At 34.6% G+C, this 19,328-nt stretch overlaps 1 protein-coding gene across 1 annotated transcript in view; it reads left to right on the forward strand.

Moving 5' to 3' along the window:
* The window catches only part of PCDH10 (protocadherin 10), a 31,238-nt gene extending 16,696 nt beyond the window's left edge, over positions 1-14,542 (forward strand). Inside the window, exon 6 of the mRNA XM_026055874.1 lies at positions 13,972-14,542. Within this exon, the coding sequence (XP_025911659.1) occupies positions 13,972-13,976 (5 nt within the window). The 3' untranslated portion in view covers positions 13,977-14,542. The remainder of the gene's footprint in view (positions 1-13,971) is intronic.
* Positions 14,543-19,328: the final 4,786 nt, after the last annotated feature.

Consider the following 19,328-nt stretch of genomic DNA (forward strand, 5'->3'; position numbering starts at 1 on the left):
AGGGTAAAGCATTACCAGATTCTGAGTGTCTGCGACAGAAAACATCATAAGGATAAATGTAGCATTTTAGAGGAAGCAGAGCTCCCTAGGATTCTGTGTGAAGACCAGTAGAGTTTAGAACATTAATTATCTAGAAAAAGGAAATGAAAACAAAAGGGTAGTATTTGCAGATGGCATAAAACTATTTAGCTCAATCAAGTCTATAATAGACTATGTGGGTCCACATTGTGCAGTGAAGTGCAGTCCTGAAAACCCACTCTGCTTCTGACCTAGCTCGTTCTGGAATTGCAAGCCACAGAGCAGTGTCAACACAGTGAAGTTGCTGGGAGAACTTCCTAGTTCAAACAGTGCCAGTGGTGCAGCAGTTATGAATGAAACTGGTACCTTTATATGGAGCTTTTACTGTGCTATGCGAGTGTATCTGCTCAAGTTTGTGCCTACTTGGGGATCCCTGCACTGTGTTCCAATGGGCTTGTTCAGTGGGGAACTTTAGAAAAGCTAAACTAGGAAGGTAATGTATGTTATCATGAGAAATTGGAACAATTCATGTATTCATGAGAAAAAAGATCATGGAACAATTCCCTGAAAAGTGTTCCCCAATGTACAGAGTTAGCAAATAGGAAATGAAATGTCAGGTTGTAAAAAGGAATGGAATACACTAAAAATAGTGTTATAAAGTCATTACACAAATGGTATCTGTGTTGCTCTAGCCAGCCTATTCATTTCTTAGAAATGTACAGCATAACAACAGAAGTCCTGAAAATACTTCTCTGCAAAGACATATCAAAAGCTTAKTGCTAATTAATTTAGACAAGCTGTGATAGGGACGTGAAGTAAACAGAAGAGTGAATGAAAGTAGAGAAGGTAAGCTGGGCACTTTCATTTGCCATTTTGAATAACAAGAGAGCAGCAAGGCAACAAAGCAGTTGAAGGGCAACCAACTCATGAACTAATAAGGTAATATACATTTGATAAGATGATATACATTTGACAAAATAATACATTAACCTGTCAAACTCATGGTTATGGGATATGATTGAAATCAAAAGCTTAATAGTAGGGATTTGGGGGTTTTGTTTGTTTAAAGATCAAGTCATTGTATGGATAAACAAAAACATCTCCAGGTACGTTAAAGTATGATAATGTAGAAGAAGATACAGCTCCTCAAAATTGAATGAATTTGTCCCATGACTAAATTTTTGCCTTACTTATCTAAACCGTTGGACCAATTTCCATATTCATATACATATTATGTATATTATTCTGCGGCCAAGCACAGATCTTTATGTAATCAAATAATATATTTTGATGAATATGTTTTTAAATGGTCTAAAATACATTAAAAGTATTTATTATGAATATAAGTTATACAGTTGTCATAGGACCGATAAATCATAGAATTTTTGAAAATCATTTTCTCATAGGGTGACTCCAGGATTCTTCTAACTTGCATATTCTTCTAACTGCATATTTTACACTCGCTTTCTTCTTATTCATTCATGTGATTTGGAGATTGACTTTTTGCAAACAGTTAAGAAATTGATTTTTGTGATGACTTGAATGTTCACAAAACATAAAAGGGAGTCTGAACCTGACTGGAGCAAATAAGTGAAATAACATTGGTGAGAATAGCTTTTGAACAATTCTTACTTTTTTAAAAATAGATTCTAACCATTTGTCACTCAGTGGAGGTTGTTTTAGCCACTATTTTTATAAGTATTTTTACTGTAGTGACCAAAAACCATAATCCAAGATTCAAATTTTGTGGCACTGCGTTCTGTAGGATATGTTATAGGGACAGTCTTCACAATGAATATCTGATCAGTCTGATAACTCGTCTATTTCTAATATTTGGACCAGGTCCTCAGATGATAACGGTGGGAATAGCACCATTAAATCTATCTTGGTACTGTATCAGTCTACAATTGATGATAAGACTCAGCTTTAAAATTCTTTTTCTTTTTTTCTGATTTTTTTTTTCCCCCCTGCAATTGTAGGTCATTCTAGATGTGTATTTCTTTTTATAATATTTTATATATATATATATTTATATATATTTTATATAATATTTTTATAATATTTTTGAGCTTTCCTAAAAATAATGCACTGACATTAGTGTAGAATTGTTTTTCTTTCTAGCAAGAGGTTAGGATTTGTTTCTATATGAAAACAGCCAGACATTGCCATAATACCTTAACTTTCTATTTGAAAATGTTTATTTTTCTCTAAAAATGGCTTTGGCATAGCTTAATCTACCTTGGAAGCAGGTTAAAACTAACTACATAAAGGCACTGTTTTCTACACAGAATAACAGTATCTGTGCAAGGGGCTAATGAGGAATAACAATTGTGTTCTAAGGTAGCCCCCTCATTAACTCTGCTGCACCTTCTACATATAGATAGGCGAGCATTTAGCTGCATCTTCACTGATGAAACTGTATCATCATGGTGATTATTGCTAGCACTATCAACGTTTTACATATGAATCAGGATTTTATTGTTAGGCATGGTATAAATATAGAATAAAGAAACTAGTCCCTTCCTCAAAGAGTAAGCAGTCTAAGCAAGGTAAACTTAAAGGGAAAAATAATCCTTTTCTTTGGCTGTTTTGATTTATGTGGTTTGGATGCTAAATATCTACATGACCTTTGACAGATGTACTTAGGTCTGGGTTTGCGTTTGCAGAGCCAAATGGCTTGAATGAGAATGTCTGTATCAGACAAAAAGTTCAAACATAAGCTCGACTCCATCTTGTGCCTGTTTCTTAGCCTGCGCCTCCATGGGCTCGCTCCGCAGTAGCGGTAGGATGAAGGTCTCTATGGGATCAGGGAGATTGGGCTTGGATCTGAGCACAAAGCCCCCAAGGCAATGTTGAAAATATAGGTGCAGCCTGAAGTTCTGGTTCTACAAAATCTTTGGCACCTGCTCAACTTGACACACCTAAGTCAATTTGATTTACAAATAAAAATTAAAAAGCTTTCAAAAGCCTTGGCACAGTTGAATGTTTAGGAATTAGACCATCAATTTATTTCAAATAATCTACCACAGAGCTACCATAAAGAATGGTTATAGTTTAACTTATGATTGTTATTGATCCCCTGAATTAGTTTAGAATAAATGACCTAGATGAGAAAAATGTTCCACGTCTTTGTATCAAGACAAGAAGTCTCTCACAGTCCTTTGACTGTTTTTCAAAGAAATAAGAAAAARTGCATATAAAGTTGGGGGGGGGTTGTATTTTAATGTATTTAGTATTGTAAAGGCCTATTTCTGTGTGGTGGGATGTATAACACTGAACATTTTCAGCTTATATTTAATGTAAATCTATGAAAACATTTTTAAGCAAGAATTTTTCACTGTTTGGGGGAAGTTTAAAAAAATAACAGTTTTGTACACATAATATTATGGAAGAAGAATTTTCTTTCTTTTTTGTTTAGTTGCATCTCATTTCTGGAAATTATTTACATGGTTCTATCACACCTGCGATAGACCTTGTGGCATTACTTTCACATAAACCTAAGTAACAGTTATTTTGAAAGGGTCCTTGATTAATTTTTAAAAATAAGGCCTGTCTACATTTTTGCTTTTAAAATTAGCTCATCTGATTTCTAAAACAAATCAGGTAAAGCTGTGAGCTGGCTGGTCCTTTCATTAATCATTTTAAATTCAATCTATGATTTTCACACATAGTTGAGGTAAATATGCACGTAAACAAAAGCAAACAAATTAGCAATAGTTACATGTACATCTTAGAATTCTTGGGGTCTGAAGAAAGAAAACAGTTTAATGCTGGATTGAAAAAAAGTTGCACTGAAATGTAATGTTTATTGGTACGAATAAACAAGTAATCTGTGCATAGTAAAAGCCTTTTTTCAGAAACAAGTTATGCAGTTGTGAATGATAGAGTTTTGTGCTCACAAATAATGTTATAGTATCCTTAAAATTTAAATCTGATCTGCAAAGCTGAATATCCTGCATGTCCCATTAGAAAGTGGAACTCTAACTTATATTCAGGAATATGCTAAGAAACCTAATTGTGTAGTTGTCCTTTTCTACAAAATCTGATTGAACATTCCTGGTTTTGCAAATAACTGTACCTGAAATGCTAAGAGAGAGATAGATTCACTTATACTTCAAATTTGTCAGTCCAGAGACATAATCTCTATTTGGTTAATTAAGCTAAAAAATGAAAGAAAACTTGAACAGGTAACAGCAATTAAGATATAATAAGGGTAGAGCAATATGATGTATTTTTACTCATTATTGTAGGTAGGGTATGATCTTGAATAAACCATTCATGATGATTCACTGTTCAATGATTATTGCATAACTTCTGAAAAGTATTTTTATCTCACRTTCATGACTGGTTTGCATTCTTCATCTGAAAGTATTCCTCTTACATCTATCACTCAAAGGGATGAATACTTACAGAGTATTATTGCAATAATAGAAAGGAAATGGATAATTCAGAAGGCAAAATTAGAAATCAACATATAAAAATGCAAAGATAGCTTGGCTGTAGTCCAGTAAAACCTATAAATACACTATTTTTAAATGATTAAAAAAAAGAAATACAAATTCTTTTAATATTAAGTCAGAAGYGTTAGCTGCTATATTTAAATATTATTTGCTTGAATCTCTTTGTGTAACTGTGATCTTAGACAGAGCTCATAGTACCCAGTATTACTCAAAATACTGATGGAAAAAATGTACCAGTTATTAGGTTTACATAGCATCTTTTGTCCAGGAAGACTCCAGCACTCTTTGCGACTGTAGTGAAAGAAAATAACTGAAAAGGTTAAATTTCAATAAATTTCAAATGAATGAAAATTATATTTTTAGTTTATTTAAAAAATACCAGTTAACCTATTCCCCCTTCTCCCCCCCCCCAGCTGTAAAAGTCTGTATTTCCCAGTTCTGACTGGAACACATAGAAGGCTTATATATCTAATTATCTCAAACTGGTGCTATATTTATTCATTTATGTCAATTTTGAGAATGATGATGTCTACCCTGAGTATCCTGTTTTGGGAAAATTTTCTTTAAAAATGAAATAGTGTCTTCTGGATTCCTACCAGTGCAATATTAAAGAAACCAGCAGAAAGATTGCTTGAAACTTTAGTAATTTTTTGAGATTACTGTGTTAGGCTAGTTTAAAATTCCAGAATGCCTCTAGTCTTACAATTAAATTCTACGTCAAAAGTATTTTAGTCACTTATGGACATGAGTCTCTTCAGAAAGCAATGAGATGTTTAAATTTGAAAGGCACTGAAGTTATTTATTTTTGATAGGCAAGTTCTATTCATTATATGTAAATGTTATTCTTACATTACAAACCTCCTTACTGAGACAGTCAGGAGCTGGAGACTCAGATGTGTGCCTGATCTTGGGTCTCTGTGCACAAGGGTCTTTTCCTCTCTGCTGGCCTCTATCTTCGAAACTACTTGGTCTGCGCAACAGAGGAAATGATTCTTGTTTCTAGCTCTTTTGCTTCACAAAGTAACTCTGAATTTCTGTTTTCATTTCCCCCACTAACTTTTAAGGGCTTCACTTCCTATTTTTTTTCTTCAACAAAGGAGAAAAAATAGAGGAAGCCATTTAAAGAATGCAGCAAATAGCCAATAAGAGAAGGAACTGCATTTATCTATCCATGTTTAGACAAGTGCACTATAGGGATCAGTGTTGCTCTTTTTCTGGCAAGTCTGTAAACAGTTCTATTTGTACACTAGCCACTGAGAATTCAGTTTCATGCTAGCAGTAGGATCACTGCTGCTGGGAAGTAGCTGTCAATATACTTAATTTGTTTCAGAAACATGATACAGTGAAGTCAGAAGAGTGAAAAATGACGCATTTGGTACCTTCTTATAAGAAAGGAAATAGGAAATGAGGGCAATTCAGATACAAAATTTAACTTCAATACCTACTAAATTGTTGGAAGGACTAAATATGATGAATACTAAGCAGTGTGGATTCACCAAAAATCCAAACCATGCTAAGAAAATTTAATCTCTTTCTTTGATAGGATAACACTCCTTATTGGTTGAAGAAAGTATTGTGGACATGGTGAAGCAAATCTTCAGAACTTGCTTCCCAAATTCTGCCTGAAAATTATGTCAATGTATGAGTTGCAAGAGTAAATCTGCATTTCTTGCATACATGCAAATCTATTTCATATGTGTAAATGTTGTTATTTACCTGTGAAAATGTCACGTAAATCAGGAGTAATGTGGATTAGAAAAAAAATGGATGCAGGCTAGATGAATAGCAGGAGCAGATTCACCAGAGAAGTTATGGGGGCGACAGACTCGTATATAAGCAAATGGCCTGAGTCCTCTGACCTGCCTTTTCACCTCCAGCATCATGGCTGCATTCAGCACTGGAGAAGGATTCATTATGAAACTGCTTCAGTGCAGCCTTTCTTTATTCATAAGGAATTTGTAGATGCTGATATTGTGGATTCGTATTGTCCAGAGTCAAATTCTGTCACTTTGTGACTTTTTTAGTTATCTGTTGTGCTTTAATTTCACATCCATCTATTCTCAAATTGGCATTTAGATGACAATTAAATGTAGCTGCACATAGCTGTGGGTATAGATAGGAAGTGAGATCTAAAAATTCTTGCTCACAAATGAAACACAGTAATAACTTTTTTTTCTGCTCTACTTGAGACGAAATGTTACGTGTTTTATACTTGCAATATGTTTTATGTCCGATATGGCTGCATCACTTCTAATAAATTAAACAGAATCCTTCCCAGCAATGGAATACTATACTCTGTACTCATATTCTGTGGCATGCCTTTGGCCTGTGTCAACTAGCTCTCTTCCTAAGAAGCCCCGGGCATGGTGTGGGTGTTAGAATATGGGCCAGGGACCATTCTTGAAGGCAGTTTCTATACAGGCCATACTATATTGCACCCGAATATGTCTGGATGCAGCTAAGAAAGTTTAATAATGTGGACATGAATCATTCCATTCTAGTTGCCTGAAGTGACAAAGAATTGTAGTGGGCTCGTTTTATTTACAGATATAAACTGAGCTGCTAATATGTATTTTTTGAAGAAGAGAAGTTTTGAAAGGATTGCAAGAATTTTATGTGATACACTTAAATATAACAGTATCTTGATAAACTGGAAAGGACTATCTGAAATCTGAATGTATACTAATCATGAAAAACAAAGTGAAGTACTTTGCTTAAGAAAAGGAAAATAAAATGTTCACAAAAGGAAAGGAGAAATACCCACCAGATCATAATGCCACAGGGAGAAGGGTGTGGTAAAAAAAACATCAGGGCTAAGATAAATTGGATGGCAATACACTGTGCGATGCTGATATGATRCTGTAACGCATGTTACTTAGTGTAGGGACAAGTAAATTTAGTTGTTTCAGGCCCAACTCAGTGTGATTAATTTAGGCACCTCTGAAGGCCAGCAGACAGTGACTTGTATGTCTGCTTCTCTCTTGACTCTACAGGGAACTTAGGCACTTAGGAGCAATTTAGGAGGAGTGGTTCATATCCCTCCCCTTCTCCCCAAGGCACTGAAAATTTTAAGTCACAGTGTATCCAGCATTTAGTGTATTTGGCATTGGTTAGCTCTCAAACTGACATGTTCATTTTCAGGCTTGTCAGCTTAAGGAGATGTATATTGGTAGATTTCAGAAGAGTGCAATAAAATGTTGAATTATTTTGAAAAAAAGAATAAATGGAGTAAGAAGAAAAAAAGGTTGAGGAGAAGAAATGATAGTTACCTACAAACACATAAGCAACTGTTATGAGAAAGAAAAGAATCAAATACTGGTATTACTAGGGATAGTACTGAAATTAGCTTAAGGTGAAATAGGAAGAATGTGAATTTGCCGTTAGAACAGGTATGCAATTAGAATAAGTTGCTGATGGAAATTTTGGAAATATTCTTAGAGGACATGTTCTGTGCTCAGTCATGCACCAGGAATGATTTAGGAGTTATTTAATCAGTCCTAATACAGTACATAATTCTAAGAACTCTTCTAATGAGAAATATTCTGTGATTCTCTGTTTGTGACGATGTCATGTATTAGCTTTAGTATTTTCAGGTAGATGATAGGGTTATAATAACACAGAGAAGAAAGTGCTTGCTTCTGTTTAGTATGTCTTGTGGGAAAATTGGCTTTCATATTTTTATGGTACTCTATCGTATATATCTTAGCACTTCCTCTACTGAATAGTAGTAACTGAAAAGCATTGTTTCTGTAGTAAGTAATGGCAATCAGAGATAAATCAAAGCTGACATATACTATGCCACTGGGCTGTTCCTAGCAGCTTAAAACGATTGTCAGCATTTAGTACAGAAAATCAGATACACGTAGAAGTATCATATGTACCACAGAACATGGATGGCAACAAACAACCACGACTTGATTCAAAAGAAAATTCCTCTTAATCACATGTTCAATGTAAAGCATACGTTGATTAAGGTCAAAACTTAAAGTTAGCAGTAGTTAACTTAAAGTTAGCATATGCTTGAGGATAGTCCTAAACAGAAAGAGATTCTGTTTTTGCTTACATAAATCGGGACTTGATTACTTATTCTTACAAAGTGAAATTCATTTTTTTCACAGGATCTTCTAAGGTCATGTAGAATATAAATCTCAGAGCACTCAATAGCACCAAAGAAACATTGTTGCAGGTTGGCAGTTATACAGTAGCTGTTGCGATGTGTCAAAATTTGCATCACATAGTCCTCTTGTCATATGAAAATACCAACCAAGACGTGTTCAAAGAACTGGTGGAAGCACTTGAGCCCCAAACATCAAAAACATCTTACAAATAGAAAAATAGTTTTATGGAGCATATATTTTCAGATCCTGAARTGAAGCTAATGTAAGTGGCAATATGTGTCAGTCAGAAATTTGATCAATAAACTTTTTTTTTTGAGTGATAATCTGTATAAGCTGTTGATAGAGAATTCTACACTGTTCAAATTTGAAAAATGACACTTGCACTTGAAGATGAGCAAAGGGCAAAGCGCTTTTCCCCTTTTCACAGAGAAAGTCACACTATTTGTCATATTCAATAGCTTATGGTCAGTGTAGTGTCCACCACTATCAAATTTTGGGTTGCCTGGGAATCAGTGACTCTTGGACTGATTTAAATGACTATGGGCAGGGAAATGTATTGTGCACTTAATGCAAGATGAAAGGAAAAGATGATGTGTGTGGGTRTGTTGTTTATGTTATAGGAAAGATGGCTGACATAATCACCTTTGTTCCAGAAGTAAAAATGAATTCTCAAATGAAGGAACAAATTTTAGTGGTCTGTGTATTTATTTAGATAAAAGCAAGTCTGTCTTCTAGAAAAAAAATCACTGCGGCAATTACTAAACTTTTGCATTTTGGCCTGCTGTATTTATTCACAGCCTGAAAACCAAATGCTCACATTCTATTTTGATTTTTAGGTTAAATCTGGGTAACTGTGCACGGCCAGTCCAAATGTTGTTCGATTATTTTAGAAAAAATATAAATATTTTGGATTTTGCAGATCCCAGAAAGGACGTTTCAGTCTTACTGAATTTCATGTGTATATTAGGGACAAATTCTGCCTCAGTGGGACTTGTGTGTTTATGTGTGGGAGCTTCTTCTGCCTTCTCCTTCTTGTCTGATGCCAGCAATGGCCAGACAGGATGTGGCATCATTCTTATCTAACTCTCTTGGTGACAGAGAAAAGTCTTCAGACCCATCACATACTTTGCATGTGCACGTATATGTAGGCACATAAACAATGGCTGCCAGAACGAATAGATTCACTGACGTTAAGGGTGAGTTGGTCATTTCTTTTTTTCTTTTGAGGTGCAAAAGTAATCCCCATCTTCCCTTTTTCAACTATATGATATAATGCAGAATTAACAAAAACACATACTATTTCTAAAATGTAACGGGGCATTTGGGACACAAACTATTTTGTCCAAGTGTGCTCTACTGAGTACACAGGCCTGAAGCCCAAAATCTCTTAAAGTCTTGAAAGAAAAAACACAAAAGTAAGTTCCTCCTAAACTACTTCATGAGGAAAAGATACCTAAGAAAAATACCATTTTCATATTTGCTTATCAATGCTTGTGGGACTGGATAAGACAATCTCCTATTAAAACTATTTCAAATGCCTTTAATGGAGTTTTCATAAATATTATTAGCAATACTTCTTTAAGTAATCATTCATTAAAAAAAAAAAAAAGACTTTATGGATTGCAAAAATTACTGAGTTGGCACCTGCAGTGACTGGAATGCTTTTTTATCCACAGAACATGGGTGGCAGCAGTGTCATCTTCCCCATCCTATATCCCTCAGCCCCAGCAGTGCGTCTAACTCTTTACCTGGATACACCACTACAAAGGGTGAGGGCGTTATGGTAGTTTACTCTGCATTCCCATTCACTCATTGCCCTCTTTTGAAAAATGTAGTTGTTAACTGAATTAGAGCTGCATTGAAACAGCCAGGCTATTTCATGTAGGGTACCTTCTATCACTACTTAAATCATGGTCTCTAATCAATTGGGCCAAGTTAAAACAATAATACTGAACTTGCAATCTGTTGGTGGTCACTTGAATTATCTATTCCCGGCCTGTCAAAGCCAGTGTGACTTAGATGAGGGTGACATTTCATCTGCTCTAGTTAATATATAGACTGTAAAGCAAACCATAAAAACATGAAGAGAATTAAAATTAATACTGCAAATTTAAAACCAACATTGGCATAAGGTATATACACAATTGTGCAATGCACAATTTTTTTAGAGAGGACACAGAAGAAAAAAATCTTAATTGGATGGTTGCATAGCAGCATAACTGAAATCCCATATGAAGACAAATATTACTTGGATCTTTGCTCTAACTTACAGAATTTGGATCTGAAATAGCAAGATGACAGTTTATGTACTGATTTTTTCCCCTATTCACTTTGTTGCATAGCTCTCTCTGATTTAGAAGAGGTTTTTTTTCAGTTAAAGAGTCTTTTCTTTCTCCTAAATGAAGCGGGATCGGTAATATTTCTATAACATCAGCAGTGCGCATGACATTCTGCATTCTTGGGAGAGTTTATTATCTGGGGGGTTGGATGGATCTTCAGATTGCTGGCACTTGGGGGAATTCTGCAGCGATTCTGTTATAGCAGATACAATGCCAAGGGACTTTATGAAGCTCCTAGACATAGTATAGGGTAAAAACAAGAGTTATCCTCATTTAGGTACAGTATGCATCATCTTTTGCTGCTTTGGTTGCCAGCTGTGAAGGGAAGCAGCAGGCCTTCTCTCTGTCATAGTTAGATGAGCTAGCAGTAGAAAGCAGGAGAACATTTCTATTCAGAGAATTAGAAGGTCTTCAAGTACAGGCTATCCCTTCTGGGGTTTGCTAGGAGAGGAAATGTATATGATTGCATTCATGGCTGTAAGGTCAGACCTTAAGTTTGGATGCAAAAGAATGATTCAAAACAGGGTGAGAGGAAGATTTATTGCCTGTGCATGTATTAAAGAGATGATGGCTTTATGCTATTTTCAGTTTATTTCTGATTCATAAGCTAGCATCTTAATTACTGCATGCTTTCTTTTCTCTGTTTCTTATGTTAGTGTTTTGCATTACTTTTTCTCATACCACTGACCTCTTTGTCTGTCTTCTGTCATCAATCTACATGGAACTAGCTCACCACTGTGAATTAGGAGGCTTACTTATGTATACGGAGGGACAAATTAATATATATTTGCTGTATTCTATTTCCATTTTTTATTGAAATTCATTATAAATTTTATACATTAAGTATTCTCATTGTAATACTCAAAATCTTTGTCCAAGGCCTTTGGAGAAGGAACAATAGCCAGTACATTATAAATTATGTGCCTTAATAACTTAAACTGGAATACTTGTTTGTGATGATTATTTAATCATCTTGATCACCTCAAAGACTATTAAAAATATATGTACAAATAGTATGATTGTGTTAATAGAATTATGAAACTGCTCATTATGAAAACCCATACTCTCACAGACTTGAAGTTTCCCGATGTATTTGGTTTGAGAATTTGGAACAGGGAATAAAATAGGGATGAAAAAAAAGAGAGCTGTGATCTGAGAGAATTAGGCACCAGGAACTCTGGTGGTTTTGTTCCAGCTCTTACACTGATTCTGATGCTTCCATTTCTATGGCGCTTTCCATCTCTGGATCTCAAAGTGGATTATAAAGAATAGTGATTTAAGCCTTCCTGCACTTCTAGGAGATAGGTAAGCATTATTATTCCCATTTTACAGATGGAGAAATTGTGATACAGAGAGACTTAGTATTTCTTTTTCAAGTTTATTTAGAGGGCAGGAAATCAAGAGTTCTGACATCTGTTCCTGTTTTAAGCATAAGTCCATCCCCCTTTCCATTTAACCTCTCTGACTTATATTTCCCATCTGTAAAAAGGGGGATACTGRTAAAGGCTTGGAGAGATTTCTTTGCACAGAAATTTCTGTGTACGTACCAAAGGGGAAAAAGAAAAAAAAAAAACACAAGGAGGACAAAATTTGCCTTTGAAATCTGATGTGTTTTGCCTGTTGGCAGAGGCTATTTTAGGATTTGGGACAAGGATTTTTGTAGGTAGTGTGAGTTGCAGGTGTTCTGGACCCTAACATGTAATACTTAGTTATTGCTATAAAATAGCCTCATTGTTTCGTAATGTAAGCATGTTAATTRAAGTTTAAAAATGAAAAAATGTACTAATTTGCTTGGAGAATGACTAGATGCAGCCAGTTACTCAATATCTGTTTTATCTGAAAGAAATAACAGATTTTGCCTTGTACCTTGAGTGCCAAGTCAATAGCACAAATGCATAGTGTCAGACAAAAGTAGAAGGGAAATAGTGCTGCATGAAAGCAACAGTTGCCCCTGCTGCATAACTGTATAGTTTTATCCCCTGAAAGTCCTACTATGTTTGTACTATAGTATGAGTTCCTCAGTGGCAGAGAGTAATCCGGACTACTGTACTTATTTACAAGAGAATTGCAATTATTAATCACCAGGCACCACATTAAGGATCAAATACAGATCTTGTTRTTATTATTATCTGAATGATTGCTTCTGGTATTATTTTAAAAGATATCTGGAAATATGATCGGTGTGATTGTGTACTGCATCAAAAGATCAGGAAGATTCTGATCTCATATTAAGTTTAACTACAATGTTATAAAAATAGCTTGCTGAAGTTTTTTAAAATCTTTTAAATCTGTTAGTAATTTTCTAAACATCTGAAACATCAAAAATATAACAGATGTAGTTTTATTTTTAATGTTAATAAGATCTGGCAGTTGTATGTTGACCATACAACACCCATGTTAACATATTTTCCTATAATTAATCTAACTTCACTGTGCTACAGTAGAAACATTTCATATGTTTACTAGTGAATATGCACTAAGTATAGCTAATGTATATACTTGGGTTAAATGGAATGGAGATTGGATATGTTTGTGTGTTAGCATGCAAACATCAACATGTGTATAGGAATAGCTTGGTTCAAGGGTTCATTATAAAGTTAGGAAGACTCATATTTGTTTCAGTTTTAACACTTCATGCCCAGCAACATACTGAAGTTCAGGAAGGGATTTAGTTGATTTGAAGCTAAGGTAAAAATTTTATCATTACAGCTTTAGTAAACAACAACAATAATAATACTTGAGCAAGTGAGCCAGTTCCTTGTCTCACCTTCATGTGTTACTGAGGTCAGAATTTAACCCAGAGTCTTTCTGAATCCTGGTACGAATCATTTGTTACCTGTGCTCCCAATTATGGTTAAAATAGCCAGCATCTTTAGGTAATATAGCTTCCACAGCTGGCAGATTAGGATATGGGTTTTGCTAATGCATTGACCTTCTTCATCTGTGTAACATGAGTTAATTTCTAGCATGACAGTAAATGCTGAAATTTGAATTGTAGCACTAATACACCATTTTTTCATCTCTCTGTCACACCAGACTAAAGGGTCAGTTGGTGATGAGGATAATGGTTCACTTTGAAAGGGAAGGAAAACCGGCTTCTGAATCTTTGGGGAATTTTAGATCTTGCTTCAAATAACAAGAAGAACTAGGAAAAAATAGGCTTGGAAATTCCAGTAATATTGAACCTGCAAGTCTGACTATTTGCTCTGTTTTATACTGATTCTATATGTGCACACTGGAGTACTTGCCATGATATGTTAGACAGAATAATAAAACAGCATGTGAAGTTTGGTTTTCAGACTATCAAACCTCAAAAAGACGTTCCTCTGAAAAGTGAATCAACATTAAACTCTTTGCTGCAATGGGAATTTTAAGTGACAGTTTGTGACAAGTTTTGATTGTTTCTCTACACTCTAAGAAATACTAAACCTACGAAGTGTTGGAGACTGATTTTTTTTTTTCTCTCAGAAGTGTCTTTCTTTCTTTCCTGCAGCACGGAAAAGGATATGCTAGTCACTTCTACAGGACTTACCTGAAGCAGCATGATTTGCACAAAAGTCGACCAACAAAAAGCATCAACTTTCAACTTCATTATCTTGGCCATCCAGTTCTGTGTAACTGAAGGATTTGTGTGCTGTTGGAGACATCATGGCCAACAATAGGACCTAATTGCTCTCAGCAGGCCTGAGAAATGAGTTGAAATGTGTAGAACTGTAGAAACTTCAGAGGCAACTGATCTTGCCTCTCTGATCAGTGTGTGCCTGTTTACAGCACTATATATCTTTCTCTCTCCAAAATGTCACTGAGCCCTTTAGATGTTTATATTCACCACAAGAAGCCAATCGTACAGATAAAAGAAATGTGCATTATAAATGCAATATCACTGTTTTAAACTTGACTGTTTTATATTATTTTTGTGTGATCAAGTGTTCCCCAAACTATTCCAACTTTACAAGAGAGATTGTGATCATGTTCTTTTCACCTGTGGGTCATAAAAATGTTGTTAATCTGAAGACCCACAAAATTCTCAAAGACATTCTGTAGTTTATACACCGTGTTGCAAAGTGTTTACTGTACTATTTCAAAGCTTCTAAATAAATATAAAATATATATATATTATATTATATATAATTTTCCGAAAAATGTGGTACAACTTAGTTGATTTTTAAATGGATTCATACAGGCTACACCATACACTAAAGTGAGAAGGTAATTCAGGGTTCCTAAGCTATCCTTGCTAAAAAACAGAAATAAAATAAACCTTTAATAGTACTTCCCAATATTCGTATTTTGGTCAATCCTGTTTTTCTTGTTTTAAAAAAAAAAAGCTGTAAGCAACAACATTTTGTCTAAAAGTTGTAATGAATTTTCAATGCCAAAGATGCAGCTGTCAATATTACCAGAATGAGCGCTATGTACTATCAAAAGTATAAATCACTCTCCATTATTTTGATTATATTTCTATGGTTTTTAATTTGGAATCACAAAATCTTTTATAAAGGTCTATAAACTCACCTGTATATGTTGTTAAAAATAACACTGGGTGTCTGTACATTTTGCAATGTAAGATATAATGTAAGTGAAGTAGTATTTTAAGAAAATCATCCCAAACTCATAAGTATGCATACATACACACAAAGACACGTATACACACACATCTCTCTTCAACATAGTTTTGTGAAACTATACGAATATATTGCCTAAACAAATATTTCTCTTGTGGCTAGGAATAGTTATTGATAGAAGTCAAATGACAAAGGCATAGTATATGCCAAACTATTGACTCTTTTATTACAAATGAGATTTGAAATTAGGAACATGGCACGTTCTCAGCTGACTTCTCTCACTGGAGTTAAAAAGAGGTTGGCTACCACCTTTGTTGGGAAAAGCATTAAGCCCTTGCATATAATCTTTACRTTCTGTGATAACTCTATCGTCTGAAATGGTATCTTAGAGCACTTCTTTTTTATAAAATATTGAAAAAGGCAAACTTTCAAAGGTAAAGTTTAAAATTACTTTTCATGTCCATGGAGTTTAAGTACCATCTCCTAAATGTAAAAATCTAGTAAAAAGTTTTTTCTTTTTTTTTCTTTTTGTATTGTGTTTTTTTCCCAATGTATATTAACATCTGTCAAATGTTGAAAACATGATAGAACAGGGTATTATCAACAGATATCTAGCCAAATTTGATCCAATGCTTAGGGATGATTCAATACTAAGTAAGACACTAGAAAGCCTCCCATGGATTGCAGCAGAATTTGGATAGTGCTGTTATATAGGAACTCTGGTAGGCCCACCAGTGCTGTCACGAGATGCATGAGGGGTGAGTGAGAGGCAGAACTTAGCCACTGCAATGTGCTAATAGAGTTAGTTTTTCTTCCTTTTGTTATTTTTTTTTATAATGACAGTTTCTATTAGAAATATATAAATCATCTGTATGGAAATCATCCTGGATCCAAACAAGACTCCTAATGAATTTATGGGAGTTCTTTGTACAAACAGATACCTGGACTGTGCCCTGAAGTTGCTAATTTCATTAGTCTGAACAAAATGTGCTTGTTCCACCCTTCTAATGCATATTTCTAGCATATTTGTATAACTACAAAATATTTCTTGGGATCCTTTTTAAAATGTATATATTATGTAAAACTCAGCCAAAAAAAAAAAAAAGCACAGGTAATAGCTATTGATTTGAGCGAACACAACATTGAAATGTGTCTCTAGCTTTAGGTAGTGGGATTTTTAGTCACCTACATGCCTTGTTAGTTTTACGAAGAACAGCAAAGAAATCTGTGACGTATATTTCATTTAAAGGAGTAGGTTAAATTGTTGTTTTTGCTTTTAAAGCAAGAAAGTCCTTGACCTTCATGGAACTTTTTTGTTTATCTCCAAGTCCCATTAATATGAGATATATACTGTAAATTAGGGTTGTTTTCAGTCTCTGGGAGGAAAATTTTTTTTTTCTTTTTCATGGACAGTTGAAGTGTTTTTATTTAATGAAACTGCCTTCACACTTTGAATGCCTTTTTTTTTTTTAGTTTAACCATATCATGTCATGTCATTGATTTCCACCATAGTGCTTTTTCCATGAACTGTGTATGTTATAGGCATATGTCCATTTCTTTTTTTTTTATGTTAAATAACCTAGACATTGGTCCTTGCACACACAGAAGTCCTTCTGAGTTCATCGGGAGTGTCCCAAAGAGAATAACGATTGGATGCAGAACTGTTTAGGAGCAGGACGTTTTTAAGTACTACAGCCTGGGCTCTCAAAATGTTTAAAGACTTAACTTTGGTGATTTCCCTAGGTCACTGTGTATTTCAGTATGGTAACATTTGATGATGTGAGCTTTRCGCCCCATTAAAAGAGAGTATGCAGCTGCTGTATCCGAAGAAGGGTGCTAAGAACCCTATTTAGCAGTACAGAGGTTCCATTTGCTGGCTATTTCCATGTTTTTACTGGGGAAGCTACTCTTCGTATCCAGCCAGCTCCCATTGAAATTGACTTGCTCAGCACCTACATGTTTTTGATTTTGCTACTAGGTGCCTATTTGCAGTGATGGGTATATAAATGCCTTTAAATATTAGCCTTCTGTATTAGCCTCTTCCTTTAAGCGTGTGATGCAAATACCTAAGGACTAGATTTGCATATTGGCCGAAAATAAACTGAAGTAGCGAGCAGAAAATATTTAGATGTTAAGGAGAAATAGCTATAACCATAGGCTGGAACAGGCTACTTGAGAAGGTTCTGGAATCTCCTTCATTGAAGGTTTTTAAGAATAGTTCAAAAAATACCTGTCAGGGATGATCTAAGTGTACTTAAACTTGCCTCAGAGAAAAAGCATGGACTAGCTGAGATCACTCCCAGCCCTGTTGTTCTGTAATTTCTCAAGTGGGTATACTAAGTTTTGGAGAAGGTTATCTGTACGCTGCTGTAGCGCTAAGAATGTTCTATCCTTCAGTTAGGTGTCAAAAGCAATGCTTAATGTACAGATTTGCAATTTATGACCATAATGGGGCAAGCTGCCTGTGTGAAGAACTGTCTTTGGAGTCAAGTGGAGTTCCAGCACAGAAGACAAGATCCTATAAAGGATAAGAAAATGGAATCAGATATGTAGACGTTTTCTTTTTTTAATTCATGGTTTAGATATAAAGCAATGRATTTCTAAGCAACTTGCCTATTCTATTTTTTCTAAACCAGTCTTTAGTTTCTTCCAGAATGATTTTTCCAAAACTTAAAAATAATAGTTTCGCTACTTGAAGTAAAATTTGATTATTTAATACAAATTTTTACTAAACTGCCTATTGAGAGAAAAAAAATGAGCTATTTCCATTAATATATTCTCAGCCGATTTGAACAAGGTGTAGTAATTTTTCAACAGTATTGTTGCAAAAGTAAGTGGAATGACAGTGCACAGATAAATACAACTTATTTGTAATGATTATACTTCATGCATAATAGTCATTATGAGGGGGGGTATGTGTGTGTGTATGTAATTATAGTTCAAAATTTGGTAAGTTGCCACTGAGTTTTTTCTTACAGGAGTACTCTCTTACCAGTAAACACAAACATAAATGCAGAAACTTATTTATGATATTAGAAAGTTAGACTTCTTCCTTAATGTGGAGTGGAGATTTGCATTCAGCGTTTGAATTCAACTCTTTCTTCATGCATTCTCCCAAAATCAAACACATTTCAGTATTTGACTTGCAAAATTTTACCTACTCAAAGTAGGCTTGCTTTTTTTATTTTTTTAAGTATTATCATGCCTCAGGGTAAAGGGCAGATAAATAGTTAGTCTTCCTAGGCTGATAAATTGTCATTGCAATTTTGCAAGGCTCTTAAATATTTATATGTCTTATAYGGAGAAAGCTGGTTGTATCCTGCCACCGTTCCTTGTTCAAGTCTTGAGTTTTGTGGCCCCAGGACTTCTTAATTAAAATGTATAAGAAGACCTAGGGTCCAAAATAAGCATCTTTGATATACATTTACTCATTGCAATTTGATTACAAAACATTGGCATCAGATGTCTCTATAGAATAGAAAGTTGTTTGTTCTATCTGAAGTAAAGTAAAACCAGACGGTAAGACTTTATTATAGTAATATGCTATGAGAAATTCTGAAACTGTCAGTTAAATCCATTGCACTGATCCCTACAATCAGAACTCAAGTGCTTATTTAAGATTTCCTTCATTTTATTTCCTCTCTAATATGCTAATCTGTCTTGTATGAAATGGATACATATCTATAAACAAATACACATACACATATCCATTAAAAATCCATTGTTGAGCATCTGTGTTTTTGTAGATATCCTCATATGTAAGAAATGAGCAAGAACTAACTTGGACAGCTTTCTTGAATTGAAATTGTTTTGAATTTGTTAATAAAG

Source organism: Apteryx rowi, unplaced genomic scaffold (assembly GCF_003343035.1).
Source record: "Apteryx rowi isolate R43461 unplaced genomic scaffold, aptRow1 scaffold_127, whole genome shotgun sequence".
NCBI lineage: Eukaryota > Metazoa > Chordata > Aves > Apterygiformes > Apterygidae > Apteryx > Apteryx rowi.